The 20,328-nt window shown below is 55.7% G+C and overlaps 1 protein-coding gene across 4 annotated transcripts in view; it reads left to right on the top strand.

Moving 5' to 3' along the window:
• Positions 1-20,328, top strand: part of AGO2 (argonaute RISC catalytic component 2) — a 102,633-nt gene that overhangs the window by 71,933 nt on the left and 10,372 nt on the right. For 3 of the 4 annotated variants that reach the window (XM_040626155.1, XM_040626153.1, XM_040626152.1), the window contains 11 exons: positions 4,983-5,164; positions 7,206-7,342; positions 8,109-8,243; positions 9,043-9,130; positions 9,817-9,964; positions 10,607-10,726; positions 10,854-10,976; positions 13,758-13,891; positions 15,248-15,432; positions 16,509-16,668; positions 20,078-20,168. In XM_040626155.1, the coding sequence (XP_040482089.1) occupies positions 4,983-5,164; positions 7,206-7,342; positions 8,109-8,243; positions 9,043-9,130; positions 9,817-9,964; positions 10,607-10,726; positions 10,854-10,976; positions 13,758-13,891; positions 15,248-15,432; positions 16,509-16,668; positions 20,078-20,168 (1,503 nt within the window). The remainder of the gene's footprint in view (positions 1-4,982; positions 5,165-7,205; positions 7,343-8,108; positions 8,244-9,042; positions 9,131-9,816; positions 9,965-10,606; positions 10,727-10,853; positions 10,977-13,757; positions 13,892-15,247; positions 15,433-16,508; positions 16,669-20,077; positions 20,169-20,328) is intronic. The other variant, XM_040626154.1, reaches the window with a different exon arrangement.

Raw genomic sequence — 20,328 nt, 5'->3', positions numbered from 1 at the left:
CCCCCCCCCCCCCCCCCCCCCCCCCCGTCCCGGGAAAGGGCCTGTGGTCTGGAGTTGGCCCAGAGAGTGGGCGGCCCTGGGGCCCTGCCTGTGCGGCCTCTTTTTCTCCAGAACAGGCAGCGGTGAATTCACGGGGCCTTAGCCAGACAACAGCCGAGTTGGAGACAAGAAAACCCTGTCGAAAACACCTGCGTCCTCCATCCACAGCTTTTCTCTTGCTGACGGTGCTCTTCTGCCTCTCCTCGCACGTGGGCACCAGCGCGGGGCTCTCCCCGTGGCAGCTCGGACCCCGTCAGCCTGGTGACTTTGAGTGTGTGGCTTTGTTCTGTCTGGAGAGGTTGAACTTCACAGCCGGCTCCCCCTTCTCTAGGCCAGGGTGCAGCCGGGGAGCCCAGGGGAGCCCCCTGCCCTGGTCAGGCCCCAGGAGGTAGCAGAGCCGGGAGCCCCTGCGTCCCACCACATCCAGTCAGTGGTCTTGGGCTGCTGCATTGTGGGGACTGAGAGCTGCAGGTTGTTCAGGGATCAGAGTATCTTGGTTGTGGACGGACTCTGCTGGCCAGCGGCCCAGACCAACATGAGGATGTCCTCAGGCTTGTGTCACAGCTGAAGGCCAGCGCCGCCCTGCCCCGTGATGGGGCATTTCTTCTGAAGTCGCCGCTGTCCCAAAGCTGTCAGATAGCCACGCCAGGCAGCCTCTCGAGGCACTGTGTCTGGCAGAGACTCACAGGGCCTGCAGCTCGTTCTGCTCTCTCTGTGTGGGGCCAAGAGGAGGCTGGGCTGGAACCCACTTAAACATGTTTAGAAGTATCTTTTGCTGAAGGAAAATGCACCCCCCCTTCCCCCCCCCTTAGTTTGCTCATAGAGATGTTTTCCCCCAGCTCTATGGAGGTGTAATTGACAAATAAAATTGCATACATTTATAGTGTGCGTGATGATTTGATATCCGTACATGTTGTGGAATGATCACCACAATTAAGTTAATCAGCACATCCATCACCTTGTGTAATTACCACTTTTTAACTTTTTTTCACATTTTCTTAATTGACATGGCAGAATGCTCTGGCAGTGCTTTTCTTGCAAGGAAAAGTTCGGTTTGTTTATCCGAATGCCTCATCATGTAATAGAAACATCATTTGTGCTTGAGGCTAGACTCCAATCTCCTTAAGGACAGGTTCTCCCCTTGCCTGAGCCCCGGTGGCTGCCGATCTTAGTCACGCAGGATCAGAGCTGGGTGGGGGGTGCATTTTCAGACTTTTATTTTTAATTGGAGTAAAGTGGACGTGCAGTAAAGTGGACGTGTATTGGTGTCAGGTGTACGACAGAGACTCGACAGTTCTGCACGTTATGAGACGCTCCCCGTAGGAGTGTGGTCACCACCTGTCACCACACAACATGTGACGGTGTCGACCGTGCTGCCCATGCTGTACTGGTCATCCCCGGAAGTGTGTACCTCTTCCTCTCCTTCCTCTGTGTCACCCAGCATCCCACCCCCGCCCTCCGGTGACTAGTTGTTCTTAGTATTTACACGTCTGCTTCTGTCTTTCTGTTTGTTCATTTGTTTTGTTTTTTAAATTGCAGATATAAAGGAAATCGTATGGTGTTTGTCTTTCTGTGTGTTTCACTTAGCATGATATCCTCTAGATCTGTCCCGTTGTTGCAAATGGCAAGATACCCCTTTTTGACGGCCGAGCAATATTCCAGGGTGTGCGGACAGCTGCTCTTCTTTATCCACTGCTCTGTCCGTGGGCGCCTGGGCTGCCTTCCTGTCTTGGTGTGGATAATGCTGCGATCCGCACAGGGATGCATGTATTTTTTTCATATTAGCGTTTCGTTTTCTTCGGGGAACACTCCAAGAGTGGCATCACTGGATCGGATCTTACTCCTGCTCTTCGCTTACTGAGGACCCCCCATACTGTCTCCCACAGTGGCTGCGTTCCTGCCAACGGTGCGCAGCGTTTCCCGTTTCTCCACATCCTCGCCAACACCTTTTTCTCATCGTTCTGATTCTAGCCATTTGGACAGGTGTGAGGTGATCGCTCAGTGTGGTTCTGGTCTTCCTGGCTGTCATTTCCTTCTGGAAGGGATCCTACTGCAGTGTCCTGGAAGTGTCTGTTCTCTCTCAGTGCTGTCTCCGCGCTGGGCGTCAGGCCACGGCCAGTTAGTGGCTGCTGGGCGTGGTGGTGCTCTGGGTGCTGCTGGGCGGGTGTCCTCTGGGACGTGAGTGTGCAGGTGACTTTGGTGCGTGCAGTCTGCTTGTGGCTCGCAGGACGTTTGAACATGGTGTAGTGCGTGTGTGAGGGAAGGAGCTCCTCAGGAGCTGAGAGTGGCCTCCAGGCCTTTTGAGTGAAGAGGGAGCGAGGAGGGCAGGGAGGAGGCTGGTGCGGCTGCAACGCTTGACCTGAGATGTGACCCCTGGCCAGGAGTTTGCCACCTCTTCCTTGTGGGACTTGCAGGCTTGGGGGGTCTGGGGAGGCGCATCTGTGTTGTGCTGCCCTGACAGTGACAGCACCCCGTGAGCACGTGGGGAGTGGACTGTCCTCTGAAGTCAGCCCGCCTCTGCCTTTCATAGTCGTGTGGCCTTGGGCTGGACCTTTAGTCTGAGCATCTGTATTTTTATATATAAAAAGTCGTGAATAAAGCCTCCCTTACTGGGATCTTTGGGTGTTTAAGAGTAAAATGTATACAATCCGTGCCCTGTCAAATTAGACATTCCATAAATATTGGGAAGTATTGTTGGCAAATGTCAGAATTGTTTCCGTCACCAACTGAGTGGGGTCTGAGTTTGCTGTGTGTTCGGGACGTACTCCTCAGTTACCACACGGCGAGTGGCGGATCGTAAGTGGTGGACTGAAGTGATGGGGTGAAGGTGGGTCTGGGCGCCACTAGGAGCCAGCCGGGTGGGCGAGGGGCACTTCACAGCTGGGAGGAGACTGTCTGCTTCAGGGAGTGAGTCACTGGGGCACACTCCCCACCACTGTCCAGGACGCCAGCCACTGGCCACACGTGTACATGTAAATGTGGATTCATGAAAAGTTAACAAAGCTGAAAATTCAGTCCCTTGGCCATGCTGTCCACATCTCAAGTGCTCAGCGGCCACATTGGGCCAGTGGCTGATGTTCTGGGCAGCACGGGAAGAGACCGTTTCTGTTATCACAGAAAGTTCTGTTGGACAGAGCTGTTGGAGACCGTTGGGCACTATTGTGGCAAATACTCTGAGGCTTGGCTGAGAATTTTAATTTCTTCCCAGGAGATTCTGATGGGTCTTGAAGTTGAAGCTTTTGTCTTCACATGTTTTGGGGTTTTTTAAAATATATTTTTATTATACTATGTTAGTCACCATACAGTACATCCCTGGTTTTTGATGTAAAGTTCGATGATTCATTAGTTGCATATAACACCCAGTGCACCATGCAATACGTGCCCTCCTTACTACCCATCACCGGCCTATCCCATTCCCCCACCCCCCTCCCCTCTGAAGCCCTCAGTTTGTTTCCCAGAGTCCATAGTCTCTCGTGCTTCATTCCCCCTTCTGATTACCCCCCTTTCTTTATCCCTTTCTTCTCCTACCAATCTTCCTAGTTCTTATGTTCCATAGATGAGAGAAACCATATGATAATTATCTTTTTCTGCTTGACTTATTTCACTTAGCATTATCTCCTCCAGTGCCGTCCATGTTGCAGCAAATGTTGAGAAATCGTTCTTTTTGATAGCTGAGTAATATTCCATTGTCTATATGGACCACAACTTCTTAATCCAGTCATCTGTTGAAGGGCATCTTGGCTCCTTCCACGATTTAGCTATTGTGGAAAATGCTGCTATGAACATTGGGGTGCATATGGCCCTTCTCTTCACTACGTCTGTATCTTTGGGGTAAATACCCAGTAGTGCAATGTCTGGGTCATAGGGTAGCTCAATTTTTAACTTTTTAAGGGACCTCCACACTGTTTTCCAGAGTGGCTGTACCAACTTGCATTCCCACCAACAATGTAGGAGGGATCCCCTTTCTCCACAATTGTTGTTTCCTGCCTTGTCAATTTTTGCCATTCTAACTGGCGTAAGGTGGTATCTTAGTGTGGTTTTGATTTGAATTTTCCTGATGGTTTTGAACATTTTTTCATGTGTCTGTTAGCCATTTGTATGTCTTCATTGGAAAAGTGTCTGTTCATATCTTCTGCCCATTTTATGATTTGTTTATTTGTTTCTCGTGTATTGAGTTTGAGAAGTTTTTTGTAGATCTTGGATACCAGTCTTTTATTTGTAATATCATTTGCAAATATATTCTCCTTGTCTCCACATGTTTTGTACCTGGGGGTGCTGGTGCCCTTGGGGCAGGACTGTCCCATAGAACAGCTTCTGAAAACATCGGCGGGGAAGAGCCCAGTGCGAGTCCCCAGCACCCACATTCTGTTCGGAGAATTTCTTTGTGACCCTGTTTAGTCCGAGGAGAGGTGGAGGCGTTCGTTGCAGGCGGGAGTGCCCCGGTGTGGAATAGCAGGTGTTGGCAGTCGGCTGTTTTACCACACGTCTGTCCTCAGAAGGCTTTTTGTTCATGGTTTAGTCACTGCAAACCTAGCTTGTGGACTCTGAAGGGACCCAGAAAATGCAAACCCTCAGACCCATTGCAGTGTGTTCAGTTCCACTGGGAAGTCTGTCTCCAGGACCCCTGGCTAGCTCGCAGGCCCCCTGCCCGTTTCCCCACCCGCCCTGTTTGGACCCCCAGGCTGAAGAGCAGCTCTGTAGGGTCTGGCAGTGCCTCCTCATGGTACCGTCTCTTGATGCTCACCTCTCCAGGCTGCCTCTGTGTGCAGGGCCCGGCAGAAAGCCCGGGTCCCACGTCTGTCACATGCGTGCCTGGTGGGATAATGGACGAGCTGAATTTTCCAACCCAGCAGTGTTCCGGAAGCTGACCCACCACCTTTGACCTCCCAGTAGCTTCTTAAGAGACAAGTGTGAGTAACCGTGTGCTCTGGATCTCCTCACAGGTGGAGCTGGAGGTCACGTTGCCTGGAGAAGGAAAAGACCGCATCTTCAAGGTGTCCATTAAGTGGGTGTCCTGCGTGAGCTTACAGGCGTTACACGATGCACTTTCGGGGCGGCTGCCCAGCGTCCCCTTTGAGACGATCCAGGCCCTGGATGTGGTCATGAGGCATTTGCCATCCATGAGGTGAGGACCAAGGAAGTGGGCGCATCTGCTCTGACCCTGAGTGTTACCCGGAGAAGATGGAATCTCTGCAAGGATGAGTAGGGGTGGTGACGGTCATGGGTTTCTGTGATGAAAATTCTAGCGATACCAACACGGAACATTTTTCATACAAAAATACATCACCAGGGGCCCCTGGCTGGCTCAGTCAGTAGAGCACGTGACTCTTGATCTTAGGGTTTTGAGTTCGAGCCCCACGTTGGGCAGAGATTCCTTAAAAAAAAAAAAGAAATCAGAATTCTCAACCTGGCACAAAAAGATGGCCTGCCCGTCTTTGTGCACACTGGGCATGATTTTCACTTGGCCCATACTCTGAGCATGTGCTGTGTCTGTGGCTTCACGGTAGGACTTGTAGGGAATGTTCCCAGCATCCTACTTGACGGAGCACCCACCTCATGGAGGACTCTGAGACCACAGGTGACACGATGCGTCGGACTGTTGGTTTATTCCACGGGGCTGCTTTTCTCCCACAAATCGCCACCCTTGAACTTCCTGGGACGGCTCACACTCTACCAGGTGGCGGGGCTGCACTGATTCCCTGTGTCACAGTCTGCCACATGCAGACCTCAGGGTTCTGACCTGGGACGACCCGCTCCTCCCATGTGTGTGGCACCCGCCAGGGCCTCGAGAACTGTTTGAATGAACCAGTGACAGGAGAAATGAGCCTCCCTGCTGACCTCTCATCGTACTGACAAAGCTCTAAGATTTGAGGGGGGAGTGGGGCTCCCTTTATCCCTTATGTAGGTGTGAGAGGAGGTGCTCTGGAGTGCCTCGTTGGATTTTAAAGGGACCCTGGTGTTCTCAGTCTCCAGACTTGGGTGGGGGCCACCAAATACAGGCAGGTGTCACTCCGGGCAGGGATCCTCCCCCCGGCCTCTGGGGTGTAATCTGTTACTGCTTGGAAGGTGGGCAGGAAGGCAGGTGGGTGCAAAAAAAAAAAAAAATCTGGAAAGGCAGTTCCCAAAATGTTGAATATGTTTTTCAAACGAGTGGCAGAAATTACTGTGATTTTTGTTTTCTGAGTTTTGAATTAATTATCATGTTAGTTTTACAGTCAGGAGGAAAGTCTTTCATTTTGGAAAAATAATAGAAAAAGTGGCAGGATTAACATGTGTAAGGGGGAGAGAGAAGGACCACCCCCACAATCAGTTCATAGTGCAGACTGTAGGGTCTCTAATACAGCCCCTAGAAGACGCACCTGCCTTTCGGATCCTTAGCGATGACACGTCCGGACGACCAGGTGCCGTGGGTGCTGCTGCACTGAGAGGTGTCTGCTTCACGCAGGTGGCCTCCTGCCCTCCGCGCACCGTGGACAGCTAGGCCCTTCTCACACACCCACCTTACCATCCCGCTTGGGAGGCCGAGCTCCTCCCCACGCCCACCCCCCATATTGAGAGCCTCCCCTGCAGAACTGCTGCATGGAGCGGGGAATAGATGCTGGGTGCTACATCCCAACATGGTCCTGGGCAAAGCAGCCAGGCTCCCCTGGGCCCGGGGCTGCTTTGGTCCAGCCACCTCGGCCTGATTGTGGCAGATGCTTGGCAGACGCTCCTTCCAGCTGTCCCTGCACACGCGACACAGCCCTGTTCTGGAAAGATGTGAAGCACTGTGCACAGATAAGCCCTAGAGGATGAACGTTAGAGCACTGAGCCTGGGGGAGGGGAGGGAGGGTCAGAAACACGAGACGCAGCCAGCGACACCCCGTGTGCCCCAGGCCCTGCACAGCCAGAGCGCATGTCTGGGGTCCAGAAGCATGGCGGGTGGGAGACCAGCTCATGTGAGGAAGCTGCGTGCTGAGGCCCCGTGTCCCCGAGGCTGTGCTTAAACCGTTCCTCAGAGGCAGCCCCGGACGCCTACGAAGTGCACTTCGGTAACCGTGGTTCCGTACGGAGAGAAACGCGGAACCGTTGGCGAGTGTGAGTGTTTGCCTGCTGGATTGTTACGATGAACAGCGGACTTGGCGTCAGCCTGTTCCTTCTCATCAGACGGGGGTCTCTTGTTGCAGGTACACCCCCGTGGGCCGCTCCTTTTTTACGGCGTCCGAGGGCTGCTCCAACCCCCTTGGCGGGGGCCGGGAAGTGTGGTTTGGCTTCCATCAGTCCGTCCGACCTTCTCTTTGGAAAATGATGTTAAATATTGATGGTAAGCAAAGCTCCAGTCTCTGTCGTGGGTGGGGCTGGAGCGTTGCCGAGGGGCCGAGACCTTGGGGAGTGCCTGTGTGGCCAGTTCCAGACGTGGCCTCCGTCAGAGCCACAGATGCTGTGTCACACCTGGCCTTCCTCACCTGCTTGTGAGATGCGATCCTCAGAGCCACCTGCAGGGCCCACTCCAGAGACTGAGGTTCAGGGCGCTGAGCCGGGCCTGCGTCCCTGACTCCTTCCCAGATGCTGCTGCGGGTGTCCACCAGGAAGAGCCAGGGTTTCTTGGGGGTGGTGAACGGACCTCCCACCACTAGGCCCGCCCACCATCTCACCTTTTCATTTTGCAGCCTGCTTGGTAGGAGCCCGGGGTAGCTGGCTAGGGGCCAGCCTGGACGGTTGCCTTCCGGCTGGTGTCCTCTGGGTTCAGGGTGCCCTGCCCTCTTGGGAGACTCAGGGTTGGATCACGCAAGGAACAGTAAACTTCAGAGAGATCTGCACCAGGAGGCAGTCAGAAAATCCAAGGTTATGGCTGTTGTGATCTGGTGGGGTTTCATTTTAAACCTAATTTTATTCCCAGAGGGTGACTTTGTCTTTGGGCCCTGAGCAGACGGAGTACCGGGCAGCCCCCTCTGGCTCTGTGCCACCTGTAAGGCCCAGAGGTGGACCCCGGAGATGGAGGGAAACAGAGGCCAGGGGGCCGGCCTGGAAGGGGCACTGTTGGGCACACCTCACATCCACTTTTACTTTTCTTTTTTTCCCACCTATAGTCTCAGCAACTGCATTTTATAAGGCACAGCCAGTAATCGAGTTTGTTTGTGAAGTTTTGGATTTTAAAAGTATTGAAGAACAACAGAAACCTCTGACAGATTCCCAAAGGGTAAAGTTTACCAAAGAAATCAAAGGTGGGTCACTGCCTTGCACATCGGGCCGAGGCCCTGCCTTTCCCCCTCGCTGCACTTCCTGAGCTCCTGGGGGACGGAGGCGGCGAGATGGCTAGCCGTCAGATCAATCAGCACAGACATGAACGAAGCCCATTTCTCAGCACGAGAATAGTAACTTTCTAAACAAATAGCTTTCCGTGTAGGGTGAGGAGTGGGTCAGTGACCAGTGGCATCCAAGTCACTGGACTCCAGGACCACAGAGCAGCACTGTTGTTATAACCAGTACCTTGTGCTATTCCGGAATGGGGAGCACGCTTTCACGCCTTGTCATGTGGCCCTCACAGCCCTGGCGGCATCTGTACCCAGCGAGCCTGGTTTCCACTCAAGGAAACACAGCCTGAGTGCTGTGGCCTGACTCGGGCCCCGCCGCCCAGCCGCGGAGAGTCGGCGGCACCTGTCGCCCTCACCCCCCCACACCTGTCCTCTGAGGGCTTCCTAAAGGCCATCAGAAGTCCCCGTTGCTAAAAATAATCCTGGAGGAAGCACAGAGTCTTTGCTGAGCCGACATCATCTCTTTTATCTTTAAGAACAGTCTCCAGCCTCTGGCCGTGGCATTTCTGGGGCAGAAGGCGTCTGTGCGGGTGGGGTGGGCCCCGCGCAGAATTCCCCCCCCAGGGCTTGGGCAGCCCTGCAGCTGCACCAGAGCGCCCTGCCCCGGGGTCTGAGGGCGGCTCCCGCGACAGCTGGCGCTCGGGAGGTGGGGCCTCCCCTCGGCCGAGGCGCACCTGGACCCTGAGGCTGGGCTTCTCTGTGTCGCCAGGTCTAAAGGTGGAGATAACGCACTGCGGGCAGATGAAGAGGAAGTACCGCGTCTGCAACGTGACCCGGCGGCCCGCCAGCCACCAAACGTAAGTGGCCCAGCCCGCCCCTGCGAGCAGCCCCTGCATGGGCACACTGGCGTCCAGACTCCAGAGCAGTGACCCTTCTGGAGAGGATTATTTCATTCTCGTTCAAAATTCTGGAGCTATACCTTTGATTCAGGAGAGCCACCCGGGCCCTTGTGAAGTAAAATCGTGAAATTGTGCTATACGGGTGGGGAGGGGTTGGTGGCTCCTTGTTAGTCTTCCTTCTTGAATTTTACAGGCGAGAGAGGGTTGCTTTTGTTTGTTTTCCAATCCTCAGTGCTGAGCAAGTGCTGGGAGGGAGCAGGTGCCCCCACCTCCCAGGCATGGCTAGTGTTGGGACGTCCATCTCGTGCCGTGTGCTCGGGTCCGAGTTGGCTGGAACGTGCTCAGGCCTTTCCGGGTGGCCCTCACTTGTGCTCAGTGCCGTACAGGAACTGTAGACCTCTGTGATCCGTGATGATTGCGTGTTACATGCATGTCAGTATTTTCTATTTCCCAACTCTGGAGAGAATGTGGAAGTTTACAAACTGCACATCCGAAGGGTGTGATTGCTTTTGACCCCTTGCAGGTGCTTTGGACATTTGCCCCCCCCCCCCAGCCCTGTCCACCCTCTTCAGCCCTCAGCAGGCAGACCCGGGGAGCTGGTGCACACGGGGTCTGCTGCCTGAGCCCCTCCTTCGCTTCCCTAGATTCCCGCTCCAGCAGGAGAGCGGACAGACGGTGGAGTGCACAGTGGCCCAGTACTTCAAGGACAGGCACAAGCTGGTTCTGCGCTACCCCCACCTCCCATGTTTACAAGTTGGACAGGAGCAGAAACACACCTACCTTCCCCTCGAGGCAAGTCTTTCCTGTCTGCGCTGCTCTGGGGCTGGAGGGAGAGCCCCCCAGTGACGCCCCTCTGATGCCTGCCTCCCCACGAATGAAACGGTGTGGTGACTCCCGAGGGATTCGTGGGCCAATGGAGGACGTGCCCACCGTGCCCAGCAGGCCCCTTGCACAGGGTGGAAGATGCTCAGAAAAGCTACCATTTCTTCACTGCTTGTTGGAAAAATCCCGGCCCAGGGAAAGATGAACTGCTAAAATCGAGGCCCAAGTTATAACTGTTTTCTGTTAGTGCTTTAAATTCTCTGTACTTGTCCAGTTACCCAAACCTCCAGCTGGTTTTCCTGTGCCCTGGTCCAGAAGGCTGGCCTGCTCCCCATCAGCATGCAGCTTCACGGTCCCATGTTGTGAGGTTCCCAACGCATGTTGGTACCAAGCCAGGCTCACCTGGGAAGATCTCTGGAGCCAACTGGGGGCCCTGGGCAGCCCGTTCCTGGTGGATTTCAGGGGCGGCCACCACAGCGTCTGCGTGGTGCCTCGCTATGTGTGGATAAGAGATCGATGTGTCACAGGCTGAGCCAGGGCCCCACGCTCAGCCTCAGACCCCTGCCCATCCCCCAGCACCGGGCTGACACCCTGTCTGTCTCTCCTTTGTAGGTCTGTAACATAGTGGCAGGACAGAGATGTATCAAAAAGCTCACCGACAATCAGACCTCAACCATGATCAGAGCGACGGCCAGGTCAGCGCCAGATCGGCAAGAGGAGATTAGCAAGCTGGTGAGCGTGACGTTCCTGGGGCCAGCCCGGGGGTGGGGACACTGTGGGGAATGCACTACGTGGCACCGGGCAAGGGAGCCCCTGATGTTTGGGACAGACACGGCTTATTTCTTTTTTCCTTTTTCAGATGCGAAGTGCAAGTTTTAATACAGATCCATATGTTCGTGAATTTGGAATCATGGTCAAGGACGAGATGACAGACGTGACCGGGAGGGTCCTCCAGCCGCCCTCCATCCTCTACGGGGGCAGGGTACGTGGAGGGCAGGGCTGGGGGGATGTGCTTGGGTGTCTGCGGGGTGTGTCTGCCAGGCGATGGTGGAGCAACAGCTTTTGACCCCCTTCGATCGGAAACATTGCCCGAGGTGTAGACCGCGGCAGAGGTAAGGGATTCTTGCCACTCGCATCCAAGCCGGCACACGGATGGGCCTGAGTAAGGAACTGAGTTGCTGAGGATTTTCAGGATTACCCTTTATCTTTTCAAAAGGTGATTTTTATTATCCTATCAAAATCTGGAAAGCATTGTTCTTTCGGCACTCTACCACTGATGAATTGTTTTCTAGAAGCTTATACTTCTTTTCTGTTTTTTTTTTTTAACTTTGGTGTTGGAGCTGTTTGGTGACGGACAGAGCTGTTCGTCACTCAGGTGGTTGGTGGTTTTTGCCCGTGCAATGCCTGGTTCCTGGTTTCATTAGCACATCATAAAGCTGTCCTGTCCGTTGAGCCCTACAGAGCTCACGAGAAGGGTCTTCGTGCACTTCCTCGGGCGCCGGGCCCCCAGATGTGGAGCACAGCTCTCCCGGGCGGGTGGCGGGGCCTGGGGGCCTTAGCCTCACTCGCCCGCGAGCTCCGATGGAAGCATTCGAGTGGCTCTACCTTTTACCCTCGTCCTCGGGACCTGTAGCAAGGGTTTTTGTAGGGTTGTTTCCTTTCTTATTGTAAAACGTAAGTTCTGCTTTTTAAAATGTTTGGAAGTTCAAAACGTACAAAGAATTATGGGGGGGGGGGCACCTGGCCGGCTCAGTGGGAAGAGCGTGCGACTCTTGATCCCAGGGTCGTGGGTTTGAGCCCCACGTTGAGCGTGGAGCCCACTTACAAAACACAACACAGCAAAACAGAGCATTACAGGAAGAAGACTCTCTCCCCAGGCCTCATTCGCTCTCCCAGGAAGTGATTGGTGTTCTCTTAATTCTTTGTAATGCTGCCCAGCAATTACTCGCATGTGTTTTCATCGCTTTCAGTGCAAATAGTAACATTAAATATGCTTCTTTTCCCTTGAAACTTTGTTAGAGCCCACAGAGGTCTTGGAGATGGTTCCGTATGTGTGTGGCGTGTGGCTTGTTCTTTCTGACTCTCACTGCATGGTATTCTGCGTGGGGGTCCCCGTCCTCTGAAGGAGGCCTTCCGAGCAAGGCCTCCTGGCTCTCAGCACACTTGGGCACCTGCCGTGTTCAAACGCTGTGCAAACATAGCACCTGTTTGAACCCTTCTTAAAGCCCTGGGCAGAAGAGTGTACGATTCCCTTTCGTAAGTAAGTGGAGAGATGGCTAGAAATAGAAGTTTACGTGGCCCTTAGGTGGTCAAACCAAGATTGCAAATGTGGAGGTTTTTTCAATGCCCCTGCTTATGTATGTTTTGACTTTCTGCCTCCTAGTAAATACAGGAGTAGTCTGGAAAACAAAATAGCGCTTGTAACCTAATCTTGTAAAAATATTAGAATTGTAGGGATTAAAGGTTTATAATGCTTCTAAAGGAACACATTTTTCCAGATCTCTGAAACATTTTAATGAGAACACACACTTTTTTTCATCTGCCCTACTTATTGTCCATTGTTGGAGCAGAACATTACATGCCCTCCAGAGGATGTTTACTGATGTCTGGAGGCTGGCCTCTGGTGACAGGAGCTGCTGGCATCCTATAGTACCTAGGACAATCCAAACGTCAGTAGTGCCAGGGTTGAGAATCACGTGTGTCATAAGAGCCCATGTCTGCAAAAACCGTGTGTGTGTGTGTGTCTGTGTGTCTATGTGTCTGTGTGTCTGTACTGAGTCTGGAGTACCAGACTGGTGGTGGGCTGTCTCTTACAGAAGCCTGTCTCTAGTGGCAGCAGGGAAATAGTTATAAAAATGTAGGAAAGAAAAGGGTTTATTTCTATAATGTTTGGTTTTTACAATAGTTTGTAAATAAAATGTGTTTTCCAGTAGAAACACTTCTGCAGTGGAGTGACCGGAACTCGGGTGCGGCCCTGCCCTCCTCCCCACGGCCCTCCCCGCTTATCCTTGTCCTCTGGAGTCACTTGAAGGGAATTCAGGGGTTCCTCTGGTGGCAGTGCCGAGGCCTGGTCCTTTCTGGTTGAGAGAGGACACGCTCCAGTAGCTGTGGCCCTTGCTCTGTCTCTACAAGTGGGAGTAGCTTCTGTTCCTTAAACAACAGCAGGCAGTGGTGTGTGGAGCGGAAGGGTCCTCGCTGGCCCGTCTGCTCCCCGGCCAGGACTGGGTGGAAGTGCCTTGACTTCTGTTCCCCTCCTTGGCTGCCTGTGTGATAACAGGAGGTAGAGTAAGTGAGAGCATGTTGTGAACCAAGAAGCCGCCTGTAGCATCACGAGGCACTTCCATTCCTCAGGGCTGCCTATGAGGTTGGGTGGAATTTGGGGCCTCTCTGCTCTCCCTGGCCTGCAGCCACCCCTCCCTTCACCGGTCCATCCATCTTCCATCTGTCCACTCATCCGCCCCTCCATCTATCCTTCCATTGCTCTGTCCACCCCTCCATCCATCCATCCTTCCTTCCTCCTCTGTTCACCCATCCATCCTTCCATCCATCCCACATCTCCCGTCCAGCTCTTCATCTGTCCGTCCATCCATTCTGCAGACGTCTCTGCCCCACTTGCACTGCTGGGCGAGTCAGGGATGGGAGACTACACGAAGGCCCAGTTCTCAGCTTTGGGGGACCAGCAACAATAGGGAAGTAACACAATCCAAGGGCAGAGGGATGTGTTTCCCGTTTTTCCTCACTCTAAACTTCTTGCCATTTGCAGAATAAAGCAATCGCCACCCCTGTCCAGGGCGTGTGGGACATGAGGAATAAGCAGTTTCACACAGGCATTGAAATCAAGGTGTGGGCCATCGCGTGCTTCGCCCCCCAGCGCCAGTGCACGGAAGTCCACCTTAAGTAAGGTTGCTTGAGGGCCAGGCACACCTGGCCTGGGGCGGGGGGCGGTGTTGAGCGCGGGTCCACTGATGCGGGTTCCCTGGCAGAGAACGCTTCCCCACGTCATGTGGGCCACGTCAAGGCTCCTGTCACTTCTCAGACTCATTGGTGGAGGGAGTGTGGAGAAGTAATGCACATTATATAAGAAACAAAACAGTGAATGAAAAATAAGTTTGAAAATTAGGTGCAAAAGGGAAAATTATATTCAGTGAACTCCAATTACTTTAAAAAAACCACTTCAGCTTCATATTTCTAGATCGTCCCGGCCTGGTCCAGGCGTCAGACCCTTGGAAGGTAGCACCATAAACGCGCAGCATCACCGCTCACACTTCCGTGCTGAGCAAACCTCACGGTGCACAGAAAGCTCTGGCTCCCGCCTGTCCTGCTGGGAGCCCGCGGAGCGCAGCTGCTTAACCCTCGAGTGGAGCCTGGCTCGGAACGCTCCGAGCGCGGGCCTCGGGGCGAGAGGCTCTGTCGGGGCTGCTTGTCCCGCACGCGGTCAGCAGAACGAGTGGGAGGCACCGAGCAGCTTAGGAAGTCAAGTCGGTTGTGTCTGGGCCCCGGGCACCTCTCTCCCCTGTGTTCTGGCCGTGGCTCCTTCGTTTCGTTTTGCCTGGAGCTAGATGCCCGAGGTGAATTCACCTGTAGGTGTAAGTGTGGCCACGTGCACACGCGTGTCTTTAACTGCACTAAAGCATAGGAGGCCGAACGCTGGCTCCCCTGGATCCAGTGTCCTTCCCTTACTGTAGAAGGAGGTGTTATTTTTATTCCTAAGTTTAAAATAGAAGCTGTTGATCAGTCTTTGCCCCTCCCCCACCGTGGCTTCACCAGGCCCGTTGGTGGCAGCTGCTGGTGTGACTCTCGCTGTGGTTGGTTCTGTTCTCTCCCATGACTGTGTCGTCCAAGTCTTAGTTGTACACCCGAGAATTATGGGGGCAAATCCAAGGGGACGGTCCGTTCACGTTTTTCCTCCCTCTGACAGCGTGGGGAGTTCACGGAGTCCTGCGTTCTGTCCCAGAACCTGGACGCTGGCCAGGCCTGCTGAGGGGACAGCACCTGCTTGGAACATTGCTCTAAAAGGACAGCACTTGTCCTTGCGCCCTGGGAGTGGCTTTGCTGGAACCGGGCATATGCTAGCGTTACCTTCTCCTTGCGTTAACATGTTGCCATGGTTTTGTCCAGGTTTTAAACTTAGATTCGGACGTCAGTGGTTTGGGGTTGGGCTGTTCGCGCTGTGCCCTTCACTTGGGGCCTCTGGTTGGTGTGGAGTCTTTGGTACTCACCGCACGTTCGAGTCTCATGAGCCTTCTCCTTCAGATCCTTCACGGAGCAGCTCAGAAAGATCTCGCGGGACGCTGGAATGCNGATCCAGGGCCAGCCTTGCTTCTGTAAATATGCCCAGGGGGCGGATAGCGTGGAGCCCATGTTCAGGCATCTGAAGAATACGTATGCTGGCCTTCAGCTGGTGGTAGTCATCCTGCCTGGCAAGACTCCCGTGTATGGTAGGCCTTTGCTCTCGCCATCCTGGGGGGGGTTCGGTGCAGCCTGAGTCCTTGGTGTTTTTGCCACGCCGAGGAGTGCTTCTGCCTGGCCCAGTGATACGCTAAGAAAGATGGCAGCCAGGCAGATGCTGAGGTCGCCCACATCAGCGCTGAGACCGCGCTTCCTGGAGGGCGGCACCTGCCTTGTTATTTTGTGACGCCCCCTCAGTGCCCACACGGTGATCGCGGGGGGCCGCCATCTGCCCCCCATGTGCCATCTCTGTGCCTGCCTCGGAGCTGTCTGGAAGTTCACCAGAGTCTTCCTGCCAGAGGGGCAGTTATGCATCCATCCATCTAAAACTTAGCAAGTGCCTGTGGTGCTGTCCCAGGCCTGGAGAGTTCAAAGTCCCGGCCCCCCATCCAGGAGGCCCCAGGGTGGTGGGGGGTGCCAACAGGTAACTGTTGGAGAGCCGTCGGAAGCTCTGCGGGTGCCGTGAGGCTCGGGTGGTGTCACCAACCAGATCCGCAACTAGACAGGGACAGAATCTGGTGCAAAAAAGCCATGCTTCTCCCCTCCAAGCTACGTATCCAAAGAGCGAAGAGAACACCATCAGTGTTTCCATCCAGAAGTCACCTGTTTCCACAGGACTTTGCAGGGAGCAACTGACAGTTGCTTCATGAAAGAATCCAGAAACTGAGGGGCGTGGGCCTACATAGCTCTTTGATGTCGGGGTTACATGTGCTGTGGATTTCGAGGATGCCATGTCTTTATGTTTAATGACTCAGGCTCTTGCTCGTAACCCCGAGCACCGTGGTAGAACGCGGCCTTCCGAGTCAGGAGTGCCGATCCCCCCATGCCAGCCTGGCTCTGCCCATACCCCCTGCAGGATGTCCCCGAAACGGTCTTTTGTCTGCCTGCCGGTCGGCCTCCTCCACAGGCGTGGCCGCCCAGGGCCCGGGCAGAGAAGCCTGACCCAGTTGCCGCGGTCGTGCCTCCGGGCGGGCCTCTGTAGTTCCGGGGTGGGGGGCCACTAGGGCGAGCAGGGGAAGAGGTGCTGGGGAGAGCTGCCAACGTGTGCGTCTTCCGTGCTCCGCAGCCGAGGTCAAGCGCGTGGGGGACACGGTGCTGGGGATGGCCACACAGTGTGTGCAGATGAAGAACGTGCAGAGGACCACACCACAGACCCTGTCCAACCTCTGCCTGAAGATCAACGTCAAGCTGGGAGGCGTGAACAACATCCTGCTGCCCCAGGGGAGGTGAGGCCGGCCCTTCTGCCGCGTGCGCACCGGATGACGGCATGGTGCCCGGCGGGATGGGGGCAGTGCACAGGTGGGCTGCATCGGACCCCCGGTGCCAAGCACGGTGCTGGACGCAGACATGGGAAGCGCTGCTCAGAGTCCGGGGGACGAGGGGCATCTGGAGGTCCCGGAGAGCCATGGCCAGGTTCCCCGAGTGAGGTGAGCCAGCGGAGGGCCCAGGGGTCCCGGCACGTGAGATGTGGCAGCCTCGCCGTGAAGGGAGTGAGGGGTCCAAGCCAGAGCTTCCCTGGAATGGCTAGGACGTGAGCCTCGGTGGAGTGACACCTGTCGCTGCTGTGCGGGTGGCTGGCGGCTGCCAACCGATGCTGTCAGTGCTGGGGACGGAGCCCTGGGGACCGAAAAGCTCCATGGAAGAGCACGCTGTTGGTGGATCCCGGGCCACGATCACAGTCTGGGGCTGGCATGGGAGGGGTGGGGAGGTGCCCCAGAGGGCCACGGTTAGCTTTTGTCCCTCCTGAGGGTTGGCCAGTGTCTGCTGCGGCAGGGAGAGAGGACTCCGTCCGTGCTGACAGATATCATTGGGGGCGTCCTTAGTGAAGCACCTGGGCCTTTGGGTTCACGTGTGGATGGCAAACATGGGTAAACACGGAATACTTGCCACACTCGCCCTGCAGTGACGGACTGCCCCCGAGCTCCCTGTGTGGACACAGCTGGGTGAACATCTGAATCGCCTTTGGGCCTTGTTAAAATACAGAGGTTCCGATCAGCACCTCTGGGTCGGGACCCAAGTGTGGACATTCCTAGCACGTCCACAGGCGATGCTGCGTGTCGGGGACCACGCCTCCAGAACACTGCGTCCCGCGGTGTGGTAGAGTGGAAAGAACCTGAATCCAGAGCCTGACAGGCTTGAACCTGAAGCCGGGCTCTGCGAGGTGCGGTCGACTCAGGTCCTGGGATGAAATGAGGAGCTATCAAGAGCGGGTGGGGAGCTCCGAGTGCCGCTCAGCCGGCAGCTTCTGTGTTGAGTGGTGCCTGCCGTGGGCCAGGACGTGGGCACAGCACCCAGAGCCCCAGCCCTTTAGTAGGCAGACCCACACGCATGGGGCTCGACCGGTGAGCAGCAGGGACACCATGGGAGGGACAGGAGCTCGGAAGGTGAGGAGCTGGGGTTTCTATGGCAGCGGTCTCGTGGAGAAGGTGGCACTGAGCAGATGGCAGGGGCCCAGGGCGCAGGCTTGTGGGGTGCCTGTGAGAAGGGTGTTCCAGACCCAGGGCATGGTGCAAGCAAGGGCCCTGGGTGGGAGGCTGCCAGGACGGCTGGGGGTTGTTCTAGCAAAGGACCCAGGGGCGGAGGGCTGCTGGCAGGGGCCTGGGGCTCCCTCCGGGCAGGACGCAGCCCCTGGAGGTTCCTGTTCTAAGAGGCTGCTCCAGACCCAGGTGAACTGGGACCAGGAGGCCCCTGCGTTGTCTCGGGAGGGGTGCTGGCAGTGGAGGTGGGGTGGGTGCCCGGGGATGGTATGTTTGGAATATGGTGCTGCTGGGCCCGCTGACAGGTTGGGTTTGGGCTGTGAGGGAAAGAGGAAAGTGTCCTCAGCTCTCGCTCCGCAGAGCCTCTGCAGCCCTCAGCAATGCTAGCGGCGGTGCCTGCAGGGTCCTGCCGGAGGACTTCACGGGGTGGGGGGGGGCGAGCGGAAGCAGGGATCTGGTATCGGGGATGTGTGTGTAGGGGTTCCTAGCAGAGAGGTGGTATTGAAAGCCACAAGGCTCTTGGAATCCCAAATCCCCCTGGGCAGGTGTAGACAGTATGGATGCCAAGCCCGCTGCCCTGGGGAGCGCAGGGTTAAAAGGTTGTGGAGAGGGGGAGCCCTCAGTGGAGCCCCAGAAGAGCAGGGTGGAGAGCGGAGAACGAGACGGGTCCTGGACCCCAAGGGCACTGCGTCCTGTGTCACAGGGTGCTGACAGGCCTAGTGGCGAGGTCTGAGGCTCTGCCATGTGGGCGTGGGCGACCTTCTGAAGGGAGTCTTGTTGCCGTGGCAGTAGGAAGCCTGGTGGGAGGGGCCCAAGGCTGCTGGGGAGCTGGTGAATGGGTTCAGCTAATTAGGAGCTTAGCCACAGGGCGAAGCAAGGGAACCGGGGGAGCAGGGAGCGTGGCGGAAGTGGAGTCCCCAGGCAGGTGTGGTTTTCCTCGCTGAAGGTGTGAGTCACAGCTGCGGGAGCAGATGCTCCCAGGAGTAAGAGGGTTGGGAGGCGGGATGCAACATTGAGTAGGCTGCGTGGTGCTGGGGGAGCAAGGATGGGGCTGGGCCCTGGAGGCCTACAGAGAAGGACCACAGTCCATGACAGGGCCCAGAGGCAGGTCAGTCAGCGTGGCCATGGGCAGCATTGTCCCCCACGCATGGAGTGCCTGTGAGCCTGCCCTGCTTCCGTGTCCTAGGATCCCCGGGAGAAGAGCCCCTCTGGGTGTGGTTGGAAGCACGCTGGGGCTTGAAAGGGGAAGCTGGTCCACATTTTGTGGACCCTGACACGTGGCATACACGCTCAAAGCCCTTCCGCCTACCTGTGGGCTCCGGGTGGAGGGGCTCTGGCCAGCGGGCATCATTCCCCGGTGAGTTCAGCTGCTGGCTGGGCTGGCAAGTGCGTGGCGCCGCTCACCGCTGAGCAGGAAGGACACGAATAGCTCCTAGTGAGTGCGGTGGGCCGGGCCCTGTGAGAGCGCTCGGCTTGCGTGTGCCCGCGTAAATGTTCACATTGTCTCCATTTTCCAGAAGAGAAAAGTGAGCCACAGAGAGGGTAAGCTGCAGAACACAGAGCTAGCAAGTGACCCCACGCTCCCAGCCGCTGCGCACACGGCCTCTTCCAGAAAGTGCTGGAACACAGCATTTAAAAGATGAGGAGAGGAAGCCCGTGTTGTGCTTCCCCCTTGGGGGAGTGCCCTGGCACCTCGTGGGCAGAGAGCAGGGGTGCTGCTGAACACGCGGGGAGGTGCCGGGGAAGTGTGGCTGCAGGTCCGAGTGGGACCAAATGTGGGATTGTCCCATGCACGGAGTCTTGCATGTATAATCATTGTCTTATAAATACATAACCTTAATATATATAATTTCAATATGTCTGATGACTGTGGAAGCTTCCAGGCGCACACAAAAGTGTAATCCTCCCTGACCCCAGCCTCCATGCTGTCTGTACCTGACCCGTCTTGGTCGTCTCCACGCCTCCTACTGCTTGTCCCCTGCACTTGGAAACAGATCTCAGACCTCGTGTGGCTTTATCAGCCAGGCTTTCTGTATGGACCATTAAAAGATACAAGGTTTTTTTTAAAAACACAAATACAGTGTGTTTGCCACACAAGTGATGCTCTTGGGGGGGGAGGGGGGGCGCAAGCCTCAGGCATTCGGGCTTCCTTCTGCAGGCCGCCCGTGTTCCAGCAGCCCGTCATCTTCCTGGGGGCCGACGTCACTCACCCACCCGCTGGGGACGGGAAGAAGCCTTCCATCGCAGCCGTGAGTATCTGAGCTTCCCACTGGGCCTCTGCGGGTGACGTCTGACCGTTTGTGGACCCACTCCTCACCAGGCTGCCTGTGGGAGGGCGCACAGCCCCAGGGCAGCGTGTGGCCAGAGCATCGTCCTGACAGCGGTTGAGGTTTACAGAGCAATTGGTGA

The sequence above is a fragment of the Ursus maritimus genome, unplaced genomic scaffold, assembly GCF_017311325.1.
Source record: "Ursus maritimus isolate PB19 unplaced genomic scaffold, ASM1731132v1 scaffold_9, whole genome shotgun sequence".
Lineage (NCBI taxonomy): Eukaryota > Metazoa > Chordata > Mammalia > Carnivora > Ursidae > Ursus > Ursus maritimus.
Note: the sequence above shows the minus strand (reverse complement) of the source record. Positions and strands in the feature narration are given on the sequence as shown.